This window comes from Balaenoptera musculus, chromosome 17 (genome assembly GCF_009873245.2).
Source record: "Balaenoptera musculus isolate JJ_BM4_2016_0621 chromosome 17, mBalMus1.pri.v3, whole genome shotgun sequence".
Taxonomy (NCBI): domain Eukaryota; kingdom Metazoa; phylum Chordata; class Mammalia; order Artiodactyla; family Balaenopteridae; genus Balaenoptera; species Balaenoptera musculus.
In genome coordinates this window covers 77,875,439-77,888,687 of record NC_045801.1, presented here as the reverse complement: position 1 = coordinate 77,888,687, position 13,249 = coordinate 77,875,439, and the positions used below count along the sequence as shown (strand labels likewise).

Here is a 13,249-nt window from a genome sequence, read left to right as displayed (position 1 = left end):
TTCGACATCCGGCTCCAGGATCATTTCCTTTAAGACGTCTTCCCTGAAGACCCAGGCTAGGTTAGGGGTCCTAATCTGGGACCCAATCTGTGCCCCTAATCTATCTATTCTTACCGTAGGTATCTTTGAGGACCTTGATAAATGCTATTCTTTTTCCCCACCTGAACGTGAACCCACGAGCGTAAGGCCCAGTGGAATCTTTGTGACTGATACAGCTGCCGCTGGAGGCTTCAAGCAAGTCAGTTCCACCATCCTGAGCCCCAAATCTCGGCAGACTCACCCTGCAGCCCCGTCACGGCAGGGGCGGGCACCAGCCAGGCTCCTCCCAGCAGGGGCAGACCCTCCTGCAGGCAGCTCAAGCCCTGTGGAAGTGGAGAGCAAGGACCGTGATCCACGGCCCAAGTTCCTCCTCCCAAACTCCCCATGAGCTCAATCACGCCCTCTCCTGGACAAAGTGAGGGAGGGACCCGAGAGGCCGGGTGGGTTACATGCTGGAGCCCTCTGGCTCAAGGGCACGTCACGAGACAGAGGGCCCGTGCGGGATGGGGGGAATGTGCAGGAAATGCTCCCTTTCACTTCCCTCTAGCACTTAGCAAAGCTAGCGAACATCTTCACCTAGTGCTGGCTCTCCTCTCTCACTGAACTAACTGTAAGCTGCTTGAAGACAATGCCTATTGTCTAGTGCAGGTCACACCCAGAGCAGTTGTCAATAAAGATCTACTGAGCTGGATTCACTCCCCTTGAGATCTGTGTCCCTCCCTTCAACTCACAGACACCAGCCACTCAGGGACATAAGCTCTGGAGCTTAGGTTTTACATTTCGGTCTATGATCCAGCTTGAGATCACCTTTTTATACGGTGCAAGGTATAGACGGAAGTTTACCGTTTTGCACACGGATATCCAGTTGCTCCAGTAACATGAGTTACCCTAAATATATCACCACAAATATTTAACTTATAAAACTTGAAAGTTAAGCAATACCTTTTCCCTCCTCCCAAGTAAAGCAAGGACACAAACTCGGATCACGAGCCTCACAAATCACGTTCTATTACGTGCAGTATTTTTGTTCTACTTTGTTTTTATTTTAATCTCCCAAATTAGGCCTCATTTGTTTAGTTTTATTCCAGCAACCTCTGTTTCCAGACTCTATCCTGCCCCTGGTTTTATACACTGATTTTTATGCCAGTACCACCCTGGCTCTATTGAAAGCCAAGTACTGTTAATGCCTCCAACCTTCAATTCTTTCAAAATTGTTTCAGCTCTTCTGGGTCTTTTGCATTTCCCCATAAACTTTAAAATCAGTTTGTCTATTTCTACAGCAAAGCCTGCTGGCATTGCTGTTGGGATTGTATGGAACCTATGGACCAGCTGGGGAGAACTGACACGGTAACCCTACTGCGTCTCCAAATCCATGAGCGTAATATATCTCCTCATTAAGTTTACCCTCTTTCATTCGCCTCAGCAATGTTACAGCTTTTAGTGCACAGATCTTACACATATTTTGTTAAATTTTTGAAGTATTTTTACATTACTTTCCTTTTTTTTTTTTTTAAATAACAAATATTTATTTCTTGTTTTCACCACGACTTCAAGGATTAGAAGAGGTCTCTGCTCAGAGTACTTACTAAGGGACACAGGATAGCAGATTAGCCATGGTCTCTAACATTGCCAGTTACTGTTTTTACACTATTTTTAATTTCAGTTTCCTGTTGTTGGTTGCCGGCACAGAGGAATGTGTGTTTACATAGGGACCTTATGTCCTGTGATCACCCAGGACCACCCACCTGGGCCTCAGGGATGCTGGCCTTCTGCCAGGCTGATGATTGGCACCGATGACCCCACTCTTCCCGCCCCGCTGTCACCCAGCTCACCTCCCCCCTCTCCTCTCTGCCTCAGGGATTTTTGCTGAGGGTTTTCTAGGTATTCTCCCGTGTGTATCATCTCACTGCCTATTACTTTCGTCTGAGCCTCATGCCAACATCTCAAAGGAGAGGTCTGGGTCAGCACGACTGTCCTCCCGGGCCCGCACCCAGACTGGACCGCACCCCGGCCCGGCCATGGCCATCTCCTGACTTGCTGCCTTTGGGTCAGGCCCCCATTCCGAGCCGTCAGCTGTGCGGGTGCAGAGGGTCGCAGGGCGCCACCAAGGCAGCACCCCTGCACAAAGCCCCAGGCAGGACCACTGCTCCGGGGGGATTACGGGCACGGCCGCTCTCTTCAGAGCAAAAAACCTCACTTTTTCAATCTTTTCTCCCGACAGCTTCTCCTGATGTCTGTGCCGCCCGGGGGGAGGGTCCCAGCCTCACCCACTAACACATCACATGACACGTTTGCTTCACCTGCTCCATCAGAATGTGGTCTCAGATGTTCAGCATTCAAATAGAGACATTTTAAATGCCAAGAATAAAGAATCATTACTGTAGAAGAAACGTTTTAGAAGAAAATAGAATCTTAAGGATAGGACTTGTTCTGTGTTATTCCAAAGGTAGACCTTGCCCCAAATGTTGAAATTTACTAGAAACTGATACTGTCTCAAAGCAAGAAAACACTCTAACTAGAGCTGTTTGCAATACAACAGGTAGCCTGTCACTGGTATACATTGAGGCAGGATATCTGTCTATCATGCTACATAAAATAGTCACATGTAATGATTACAATCTGTTCTCACTCCTTTACATGTACTAATTTTAGTTCTCACAACCTCAAATGTTAAACGTTGTTAGAACGGACAGACTCAAAACCCCCTCCAACTCCGAGGCCGTACACGCTGGCACACCTGCCCCAGGTGTAATTACTCCCAGGTTTGATCTTATTCTAATATGGGTCTTACATGCCAACTTTGATTACATTTTGGGAGTTCAGGTTAAACATGGTGAACTAAACACACGCATTTCTCTCTGCTTCCTATCCAACCCCACTCAAAATGCTACAATGGATTTAAAAAAGAAATAAACAAAAACAAATCAAAAGGAATAAACCCACAAAGAGAACAAGAGAGATGACAGCAAATACAGGACAGCAGATGGACAAATGGCAACTGACTTAGGTTTCTGCTTTTCTCCTTTAATAACAGCCTGCCAAGGGGTAGGCGGGGAGAAGGTGATAGAAGCAAGCCACTTAGCACTTCAGATCACCCAGGCCCTCTTCCCCAGTCTCAGGAACTGGAGCCAACGGGTGTCCTGAAGTTAAAATTCTGGATGCGTAACAGTGGGATTCCCAGATCCCTCCCGTAATGTAGTTATTACTGTTGGGTTACATCTATTTTCTTGCAATTTGTTTTCTCTGTGGCCCCTCTCTTCTTTGTTTCTCTTCCCCCGCCCTCTTTTGGGTTAATCAAGTATTTCTAGTGTTCCATTTTATCTTCGCTAATGGTTCTTTGGCTGGACCTCCTGGTTTATTGTTTTAATGGTTGCTCTAGGGAATTAATTGTGCATCCTTAGTTCATCACAGGCTACATGTTATACCCCGTCATGTATCATGTAAAAACCTCATGAGAGTATATAATTCCATTTCCTCCTCCTTGCAACCTTTGTGATATTGTTGCAAATATGTTATTTCTACCTGATACATGGTTATTCAATAGTTTTTGTACATTGGTTCTTTCAGCTAAGCTCCCTGATATTTTCTTTCTTCCTTTGAGAGGGGAAAGAGACAAAGGCACAGACAGTTACCAGAAGGTAAAGCATCTTAGAACCAGCGTCCCTTCAATCATAGAAATGTTTCTTCCACTTTTTTTCTATTTTTGGAAGAGTAATCAACTCTCTTTCTCTTCTAAGAATTGAAAGAGAATGTGTCCTCGGGGTCGGACTTGCATAAATGTTGAAGTAACATAACATTTGCAGTAAAAGTCGGTCTTCTTTCCAACTGACTTTTCCACTGGAAACTTGTTCAGAAAGTTAAAGGAGCCACATCTCTTAATCAGAACGAACACTGTGTACAGCAAAATAAGGGAGAAATTTCAAACTCAAAAGTGATTTCATCACAAGGTTCAGATTTGGAAAGTGACTGAGACCTACTAACTTTGAATGGTTCCAAATTTTAGTCTCAAATATTCTCTATTTTCAAAAGCAAAGGATGAGAATGGAGCACCTTTTAAGCAATTATCAAATAAATCAAAAGCATCAAAACCTGGCTCAGTGCTTTCCAAGATTTGACACCTAGAAGGTACAAAATTTTTTACATTTTAACTATATAAAAACTAACCTCAATTACTCCCATGTGGCTAAACAGGAAGTGTGAAGATTTTTTTCAATTGGGTATGTTCTATAAATCTGGTATTCGTGACTGTCCAGGTACAATGTGTGGGAACAAGCTTTACCTGCCAGTGAGATGTCCCTTTCACACATCTTTTAAAATATAAGGGTCAATAAAACCCAAAAAAGAAGTTTTCCACAAAAAAAAAATTTGTTTTTAAACAATAAAACAAGTTAAAAATAATTTTTAAATGGGTAGAGGACTTGAATAGATATTTTTCCAGAGAAGACATACAGATGGCCAAGAGACACAGGAAAAGATGCTCAACAACACTAATCATCAAGTAAATGCAAATCACAACCACAATGAGCTATTACTTCACACCTGCTAGAATGGCTATTATCAATAAGAGAAGAGAAAACAAGTGCTGGCGAGGATGTGGAGAAAAAGAGAACCGTTATGCACTGTTGGTGGGAGTATAAATAGGTGAAGCCACTATGGGAAACAGTATGGAGTTTCCTCAGAAAGTTAACAACAGAATTGCCATACAATCTAGCAATTTCACTTCTGGGTATTTAACCAAAGGAAATGAAAACATTAATTCAAAAAGATACCTGCACCCCAGTGTTCACAGCAGCACTATTTACAATTGCCAAGATATGGAAGCAACCAAAGTGCCCATCAATAGACGAATGGATAAAGATGTGGTGTATACATACAGTGGAATATTACTCATCCATAAAAAAAAGAAGAAAATCTTGCCATTTGTGATGACACAGATGGACCTAGAGAGTATTATGCTAAGTGAAATAAGTCTGGCAGAGAAAGACAAATACTGTATTATTTCACTTATACGTGGAATCTAAAAAACAACAAATAAATGTAACAAAATAGAAACAAGAGTCATAGGTACAGAGAACCAACAGGTGGTTGCCAGAGGGGAGGGGATGGGGGAGGAGAGAAACAGGTGAGAGAGGTACAAACTTCCAGTTGCAAAATCAGTGAGCCACAGGTATGATGTGTACAGTGTGGGGAATAGAGTCAATAATTATGTAATATCTTTATATGGTGACGGATGGTAACTAGACTTATTGTGGTGATCACTTTGAAATGTATGGAAATATCAAATCACTATGTTGTGTAACAGAAACTAACACAGTGTCGTAGGTCAATTGTACTTCAAAACAAACAAACAAGCTCATAGAAAAAGAGATCAGACGTCTGGTCGCCAGAGGTAGGGGGTGGAAGGAGGGGGGTTGGATGAAGGTGGTCAAAGGTACAAATTTCCAGTTATAAGATAAATAAGCACTAGGCTATAATACACAATATGATAAATTTAACTAACACCGCTGTATGTTATATATGAAAGTTGTTAAGAGGGTAAATCCTGAGGGTTCTCATCACAGGGAAGAAATATTTTTTCTGTTTCTTTAATCTTGTATCTATACGAGATGATAGACGTTCATTAAACCTACTATGATCATTCCATGATGCATGTTAAGTCAGGTCATTATGCTGCACACCTGAAACTTACACAGTGCTGCATGTCAATTATATCTCAATAAAACTGGAAGGAAAAGAAAAAAAGAGGTGATTCTCAGAACAGATTTGGAATTTGATACTTGGGTACCCAAATATGGTTTATAGCTTGTCAATGGATAGAATAAATGATTAGCTGGTCTTTTTTCAAAAAAAGGGTTACCTACTTGGATTTTGTTTGTCAGAGTTAGAACTCCACTCTGTTAGTGTTTGCAGTTTACTTGAAAGTGTAAGTGGCATTATATTTACAGGAGGATTTAATCACTGAATGTTAAAAACATTAAGCACAGAAAAAAATGAAAGTGATTGTTTTGTAACTGTTACAAGTTCTATAAGCTGAGTGTAAAGATTTAAAAGGAAAAAAGTGCCTAGAGATAGTTAATTTTAATATTTGGGATAATAATTAAAACATGGGCATGGGAGTATTGCTCCCCATGTACAAAAGCACTTCTCGGGGATTAGAGCACCAATGATTTCCACCAGGATGACTGTCTACTTTATAACTACAGGGCTATGCAAAATGAAACTAAAATCAGAAAGTATGACATCAGAGAATCAATGTGTTCTTATGAAATTCAGAAGATTTCACTGTTTCTGGTTACCAGAACTTCTAGAAATTGAGTGTCTTAAGAACCTAATAACTTTGCAAACCATTAATACCTTAACATGAAAACTGATCCTTTGCTAATGCAGAATCTGTAATTCCACTGGCTAGTATTCTTCCATGTTTAAGAAGTAAAAATGTCTAGGTCTAAGCACTTTTAAAAATTTAGAACTTTCAGTCAAGAAAAAATTGGTTTGATCAGACTACCTATTTTCTTGGAAAATAGGAAGTCAACTCTAAGAAAAATCACTGAGTCACATGAACCCACGGATGACCATCATTTCAACTAACTTTTCCCACAAGATCTCTACGTTGAAAGTGAGACAATCTTTCATCCTTAAACAGGAGATGGATCCTATGAGTGTCTTTCTGTAGAAGAAAAACTTATCAAATAAACTGTCTATTAGCCTTACAACCTTTACTCAACAACTCAACATTCAGAGAACTGCTAGGAATGAAAAGTGAAAATAAAATGAAAATGAATGAAAAATGAGACTCAGAGAGACCAGACGATAAGATTAAAAACAAAAGGCTCAGATCTGGGGGAGGTGAACATACAGGCCGTGGATGCCCCGCTGAAGGCCTGGCGTTCCAGAATAAGGGGTGGGGCTGGGGGTGGGATAAAATATCTACTGGCAACATTTAAACCAAAGCGTATTAAAAGAAAATAGACTTGAGGTACCAAAATCCAAGAATAAAAGTACAGGAAACCAATGAAAATAATCTAAAGCTAAAATTCCTCACTGTGTTCCATAAGCAAATCTTCTAGACCACAGCAGCACGTCAAGTTAATTTAACATTTTAAAGTTCTCTGAATGTTAGCAGAGGATTGCCGCAATGTGTATGTGTGGATGGACGGACGGATGGATGGATGGACGGATGGAAGACAGAGATACATATAATTTCAAAACATTTATTTACCATTCACTATTTTTGCAAATACAATTCTCCCAATTTGGTTGGGACAAGAGGTATTTGTGTAAAAGGCCAAGTCAGGAACAAGGAAAGACAAAAACATATTTGGAGTGAGAATCCTTTAATAATTCCATATGCATTCCCAGAGAACAATAAATACAGAAATTACAAGCAGTATATGTAACAGTAATATTTTCCTTAGATACAGAAAGCACCCACTTTAATACAAAGTAATGGGTAAACACTCGTATTGAAATGAGCACTGGGGAAAGCTACACAACAGAAAAAAATGACACGTAAAATGAGAAATTGATTGCTCTCGACCCTAATCACTGCGACTCACACTCCAGGTCTTCTGCCCCGGGGGAAGGGGCGGCTGGAGACCCCGAGGCTGAGCGCCCGTTCAGCTCCGGGCAGCTGCAGTCTGCGGTTGCTCAGACTGGAGCTGTTTACCAAGATATTCCCTGAAACACAGGAAGGAAATAGCAAGGGAGATTAGAACCGAAACAACAAAGAATCTCTTTCAAAATTGAAGAACTATATACACTGTCGTCTATGCTTACTTTAACATCTAAAAACTAGTAAAATAGCCCCAGAAAACTAATCTTGTCCAAATTTCAAAAGTACCTGTACTGTATGAATTTTAAACACTCCATGAACCACAGACAAACAAGGCATGACACACACAAACAAGTAATTCTGCATTCGATCACCGGCAAGGTCTGCTTTCCTGTTTAGAGAGTCGTGTCTGCTGTCACCACTTCTGCAATCTAACAAGTTCAAAATCAACGTACGGAGGATTCCAAGTAAGTGGCCCGATACATAAGAAACAAGTTTCCTGACGTTAGAAAGTACAAGTGTTTATCTCTAAGGATTTACCCAAGAGCACATGAAAACAATCACTGAAAATAACATCCAGAATCACGACACTTAATCAGAGCTACTAGTTACGCAGCACTTACTCTGCACTGGCAGAGTCTGAAACCTTCACCAAGATGGTCCTACTGAACCCACAGAACAATCACGAGAGCCGAGAAGCAGTATTCTCATTTTACAGATGGGCAACTGTGGCTTAGAGCAGTGGTCTCCAAACGTTTCAGGTGACGTTCTACTTCAGAAAATTATTCGAATGGTCTGTGTATACTTCGCTCTAAATTGCATACAGATACCACTGTTGATTCCAGGACAGAAAACAATCTTTTCCCTATTTTCCTATGAAGGATTTGCCTAAACTTTTGTTTTTGAACTACCTAATAAGGACCAGAAAAAAGAGATCTTTTAAGAATATTTAAAAGATCCCCTCCTGTTAAAAGGGAAAAGCTTGAGTTTTGGAATAGGGACCGGGTTTACATTCCGGAGCCTGGCAAAGCTGCCCGGAGCTCACGCCGTGAACCACCAGGTGGGTCTAGTCCCTTGGGGCTGTGGTTCATCTCCTGTGCCAGGACCCAACTAATACTCAGGGGACAACAGTGAATACCAGGACGTGGGGAAGGTACCTGATTTCCTCACACAGGAGGCGTTGCAGAAGTAGGGTCACAGCAGGAGGATTAAAACAGAGGGAAGAAGAGCTGTTCCTGCAGAGAATTTAAAAACACACCCAGAGGGCTTCCCTGGCGGTCCAGTGGTTAAGACACCGCCTTCCACTGCAGGGGGCGCGGGTTCCATCCCTGGTCGGGGAGCTAAGATCCCACATGCCTCGCGGCCAAAAAAACCAAAACATAAAACAGAAGCAGTACTGTAACAAATTCAATAAAGACTTTAAAAATGGTCCACATTAAAAAAAAAAAAATTTTAAACAAAAATCAAAAAAATAAAAATAAAAACACGCCCAGCCATAGCTTCCTCCCCAATGTCTTCTGCTCTTGTTTTCCTGGTCAAAGGTCTTTATTACAGATAGATAATAATGCTCCATCCACTACACTCTCATTTTCTCCCTGCATACAAGGTGGCCATGGGGCATTCCCCTCCTCACAACCTTACCGCTCGGGGAGTACAAAAACCAGGGCCCCCTTCCCTTGTCTGCTAAGTAGGGTTTATGCAAGCTAGGATTTAAGCGAAGGACAAGAACACACATAGATGTAAAGGGTTCAACTAAAAACCCGCACATCAAGAATCCCAGATGGAACTCTGTGAGCCCTACTTGAGGTAGGTCACAGGATACCAAGTCTACTGGGAGAAGAGCCCAGATGGGACCCGTGGACAGAAGAATCAAATTCCTCCTCAGGCTTTCCTGAAATTGTTGTTTGCTATGGCATGTGGGTTGTTAAAATTCAGAGGGAGCCAAACCGAGGAGCAACTGAAAAAGATCCTGTCCTACAGAGAGAGGACCCAGCCTGCACGAAGCTTTGGAGAAAATCTACTCCTGGGTTCATCTTGTAAAGGGTTGTGGTCTGCTGCCCTGACATCAAATGTGGTCAATTAAAACATTCCCGAGATTCACCCAAGCTGCCTCTGAGTCCTGTGTGACCCCAGGCACGGGGCAGTCCGGACACCAGGGGCCTGGGGCTGGGAACACACAAAGGCGGCTATGTCTGCACTTTGGTACCGGCCACCGGGGAAACCTGAGTACAGGGGTGCCCACCCTTATCCTCTCACCTCTGCAGCGTCCTGGGAGTGGGCATTCTCATCTCCATCGACAGGGGAGGGAAAGCTGCAATCACCTGCTCAGGAGCAAAGCGGGCAGGTGCACGGGCCGGGGCTCAGGTCCATTCCTCTCTCTACTGTGAGGCTGCCAGGCCTCCAAAAAGAGGCCAGAAAGGTGCAGAAAGCAGACACTGTGCCTATCTTTAGAGTAGGAAATAATAACAGGTGTGAATAATTTCTTCAGGTTAAGGTTACGTCACTGTCAGGCAAGAGGAAAAGCGACTATGGACTTTTCTTCAGGGGATGACAATGTGTCTCTAATAGGATTCCAGAAGAGCTACTTAAGTGAGTTAATCTGAGTACTGAGTCAGTCTCGCTAAACACGAAGATCAATACAATAAAAATTCAACTCATAATTCACTCAAAGGGTATCCGATTTGTACCAGCAATCTACAGGAGCTGGACATTAATTCTTTGCTTCTACTACCTAAGAAGCAAAATTTGAGAAGTGTAATATTTTCTTCTCTTTAATCTTCATCCATGACTTTGTAGGGGAACAGAATTTGCCACCCAGTATGTGTTTCTTCAACATGAGGATTATTTTAGGCTGATTATTTTTTTAAAAAACAAAAGCCTTGGCAAGTTCGCTTCTTACCTGCCCCTTAACTGCCTAAAGAACTCAGACAAAGGCCTTGGTCCAGGAAGGGCACTGTCACCGGAGATCTACAAAGCACACGGGTCGGCGCTGGGGGGAGCTACACAGGGCCGGGAGACCAGAGTCCTCTGTGTGTCCCACTGTCCCTGCGGGCCCAGCAAGCATCTGTCACCAAACATCCACTTTCCCACCTCCGTGTGAACTGCCTTCTCCCCGCTGAAGTACCCCCCTGCACCCCCTTCTCCTTCTCTCAGATGTCATATAGTTTAAAGTTGAGTTATTCCTCCAGCTTTTATCATGATTCTGAGTATTACACACAAAGCAAATTTTGTTTTTATGAACCGATTTTCCTATGTAAAGCCACGAACCACGTAAAAATCACAGTGCTCCAAGGTCATCTGGATTTTCTCCTATGTTTTCTTCTAGGAGTTCTGTGTTTTACATTTAGGTTCATGATCCATTTTGAGTTAGTTTTTGTGGATGTCCAGTTGTTCCAGCACCATTTGTTGAAGAGACTACTTTTGCTCCATTGTAATGCCTTTACTCCTTTGGCAAAGATCAGTTGACTATATTTATGGGGCCCTATTTCTGGGCTCTCTGTCCTGTTCCATTGATCTATTTGTTTACTCTTTCACCCATACCCACACTATCTTGATTACTTAGCTTTATAATAAGTCTTCAAGTCAGGTGGTGTCAGTTTTCCAACTTTGTTCTTCTCCTTCAATATTGTGTGGGCTATGCTGCGTCTTTTGCTTCTCCATGCAAACTTTAGCATCAGTTTGTCGATGTCCAAAAAAAATAAATAAATAACTTGCTGGGATTTTGATTGGGATTGCATTAAATTTATATCAATAGATCAAGTTGAGAACTAACATCCTGACAGTATTGAATCTTCCTATCCATGAACATGGAATCTCTCTCCATTTACTTAGTTCTTCCGTGATTTCATTCACAGAGTTTAACAGTTTTCCTCATGTAGATCTTATACATATTTTGTTGAATTTATACCTAAATATTTCATTTTGGGGAAGTGCTAATATAAATGGTATTGTGTTTTTAATTTCAAATTCCACCTGTTCATTGCTGGTATATAGGAAAGTGATTGACTTTTCTGTATTAACCTCATATCCTACAACCTTGCTGTAATTGCTTATTAGTTCCAGGACATTTGTTTGTTTGTTTGTTTTTATCAAATCTTTAGGATTTTCTATGTACATGATCATGTCATCTGCAAGCAAAGGCAGTTTTATGTCCTCCTTCCCAATCTGTATACCATTTATTTTCTTTTCTTGTCTTAATGCATTAGCTAGAACTTCCAGTACAAAGGAGTTGTGAGAGGGGATCATAGTATTCCCTTATTATCCTTTTACTTTCCATGGGATCTGTAGTGATGTTCCCTTTTTCATTTCTGACTAGTTAATTTGTGTCTTCTCTTTTTTCCTTCATTAGTCTGGCTATAGGCTTATCAGTATCATTAATTTTTTCAAAAAACCAGCTTTTGGTTTCCTTGATTTTCTCTACAAATCTCCTATTTTCAGTTTCCTTGTTTTTTTGTTCTTATTCCTTTTCTTCTGCTTACTTTGATTTAATTTGCTCTTTTCTTCTCATTTCCTAAGCTGGAAACTTAGATTACTGACTTTTGAACTTTCTTCTTTTCTAATATATGCATTCGGTGCTATAAATTTCCCTCTAAGCACTGCTTGCACTGCATCTCACAAATTTTGAAAAGCTGTATTTTCATTTTCACTTAGTTCAAAATATGTTTATATTTCTCTTGAGATTTCTTCTTTGACCTATGTGTTATTTAGAAGTGTGTTGTTTAATCCCCACATATTTGGGGATTTTCCAGTTATCTTCCTGTTATTGATTTCTACTTTAATTCCACTGTGGTCTGACAGCTGACACTGCATGATTCCTATTTTTTTAAATTTGTTAAGGTGAGTTTTATGGCCCAGAATGTGGTCTGTCTTGGTGAATGTTCCATGTGGGCTTGAGAGAAATGTGTATTCTGCTGGTATTGGATGAGGTAGTCTATAGATGTCAATTCTATTCAGTTGATTGATAGTGTTGTTGACTTAACTGCGTCCTTATTGATTTTCTGCCTGCAGGATCTGTCCATTTCTGAAAGTGGGGTGCTGAAATCTTCAACTATGATATCATCTATTTCTCCTTACAGTTCTATCAGTTTTTGCCCCACATAGTTTGATGCTCTGTTGTTAGGCATATACATGTTAAGAATTATAATGTCCTTTTGGAGAACTAACCCCTTTATCTTTGCAGAATGACCTTTCTTTTTTTTTTTTTTAAAGCTTTTTAATTTATTTTTATTTATTTATTTATTTATGGCTGTGTTGGGTCTTCATTTCTGTGCGAGGGCTTTCTCTAGTTGTGGCGAGCGGGGGCCACTCTTCATCGCGGTGCGCGGGCCTCTCACTATCGCGGCCTCTCCTGCTGTGGAGCACAGGCTCCAGACGCGCAGGCTCAGCAATTGTGGCTCACGGGCCCAGTTGTTCCGTGGCACGTGGGATCCTCCCAGACCAGGGCTCGAACCCGTGTTCCCTGCATTGGCAGGCAGACTCTCAACCACTGCGCCACCAGGGAAGCCCCAGAATGACCTTTCTTATCCCTGATAAACTTTCCTTACTTATAAGTCTGCTTTCTCTGAAAGCAATATAGCTACTTCTGCTTTCTTTTGATTAGTGTTAGCATGATATATTTTTCTCCTTTCATTTACTTCTAATCCATATGTGTCTTTATAT

At 41.5% G+C, this 13,249-nt stretch overlaps 1 protein-coding gene across 6 annotated transcripts in view; it reads right to left on the bottom strand.

Moving 5' to 3' along the window:
• Nucleotides 1-7,240: 7,240 nt before the first annotated feature.
• Nucleotides 7,241-13,249, bottom strand: part of ATP6V1H (ATPase H+ transporting V1 subunit H) — a 71,633-nt gene continuing 65,624 nt past the window's right edge. For 4 of the 6 annotated variants that reach the window (XM_036830858.1, XM_036830862.1, XM_036830857.1 and 1 more), the window contains one exon: nucleotides 7,268-7,716. In XM_036830858.1, coding sequence (XP_036686753.1) covers nucleotides 7,656-7,716 — 61 coding nt within the window. In that variant the 3' untranslated portion in view covers nucleotides 7,268-7,655. Of the gene's footprint in view, nucleotides 7,717-13,249 lie in introns of all 6 variants that reach the window. The other 2 variants (XM_036830861.1, XM_036830859.1) reach the window with 2 other exon arrangements.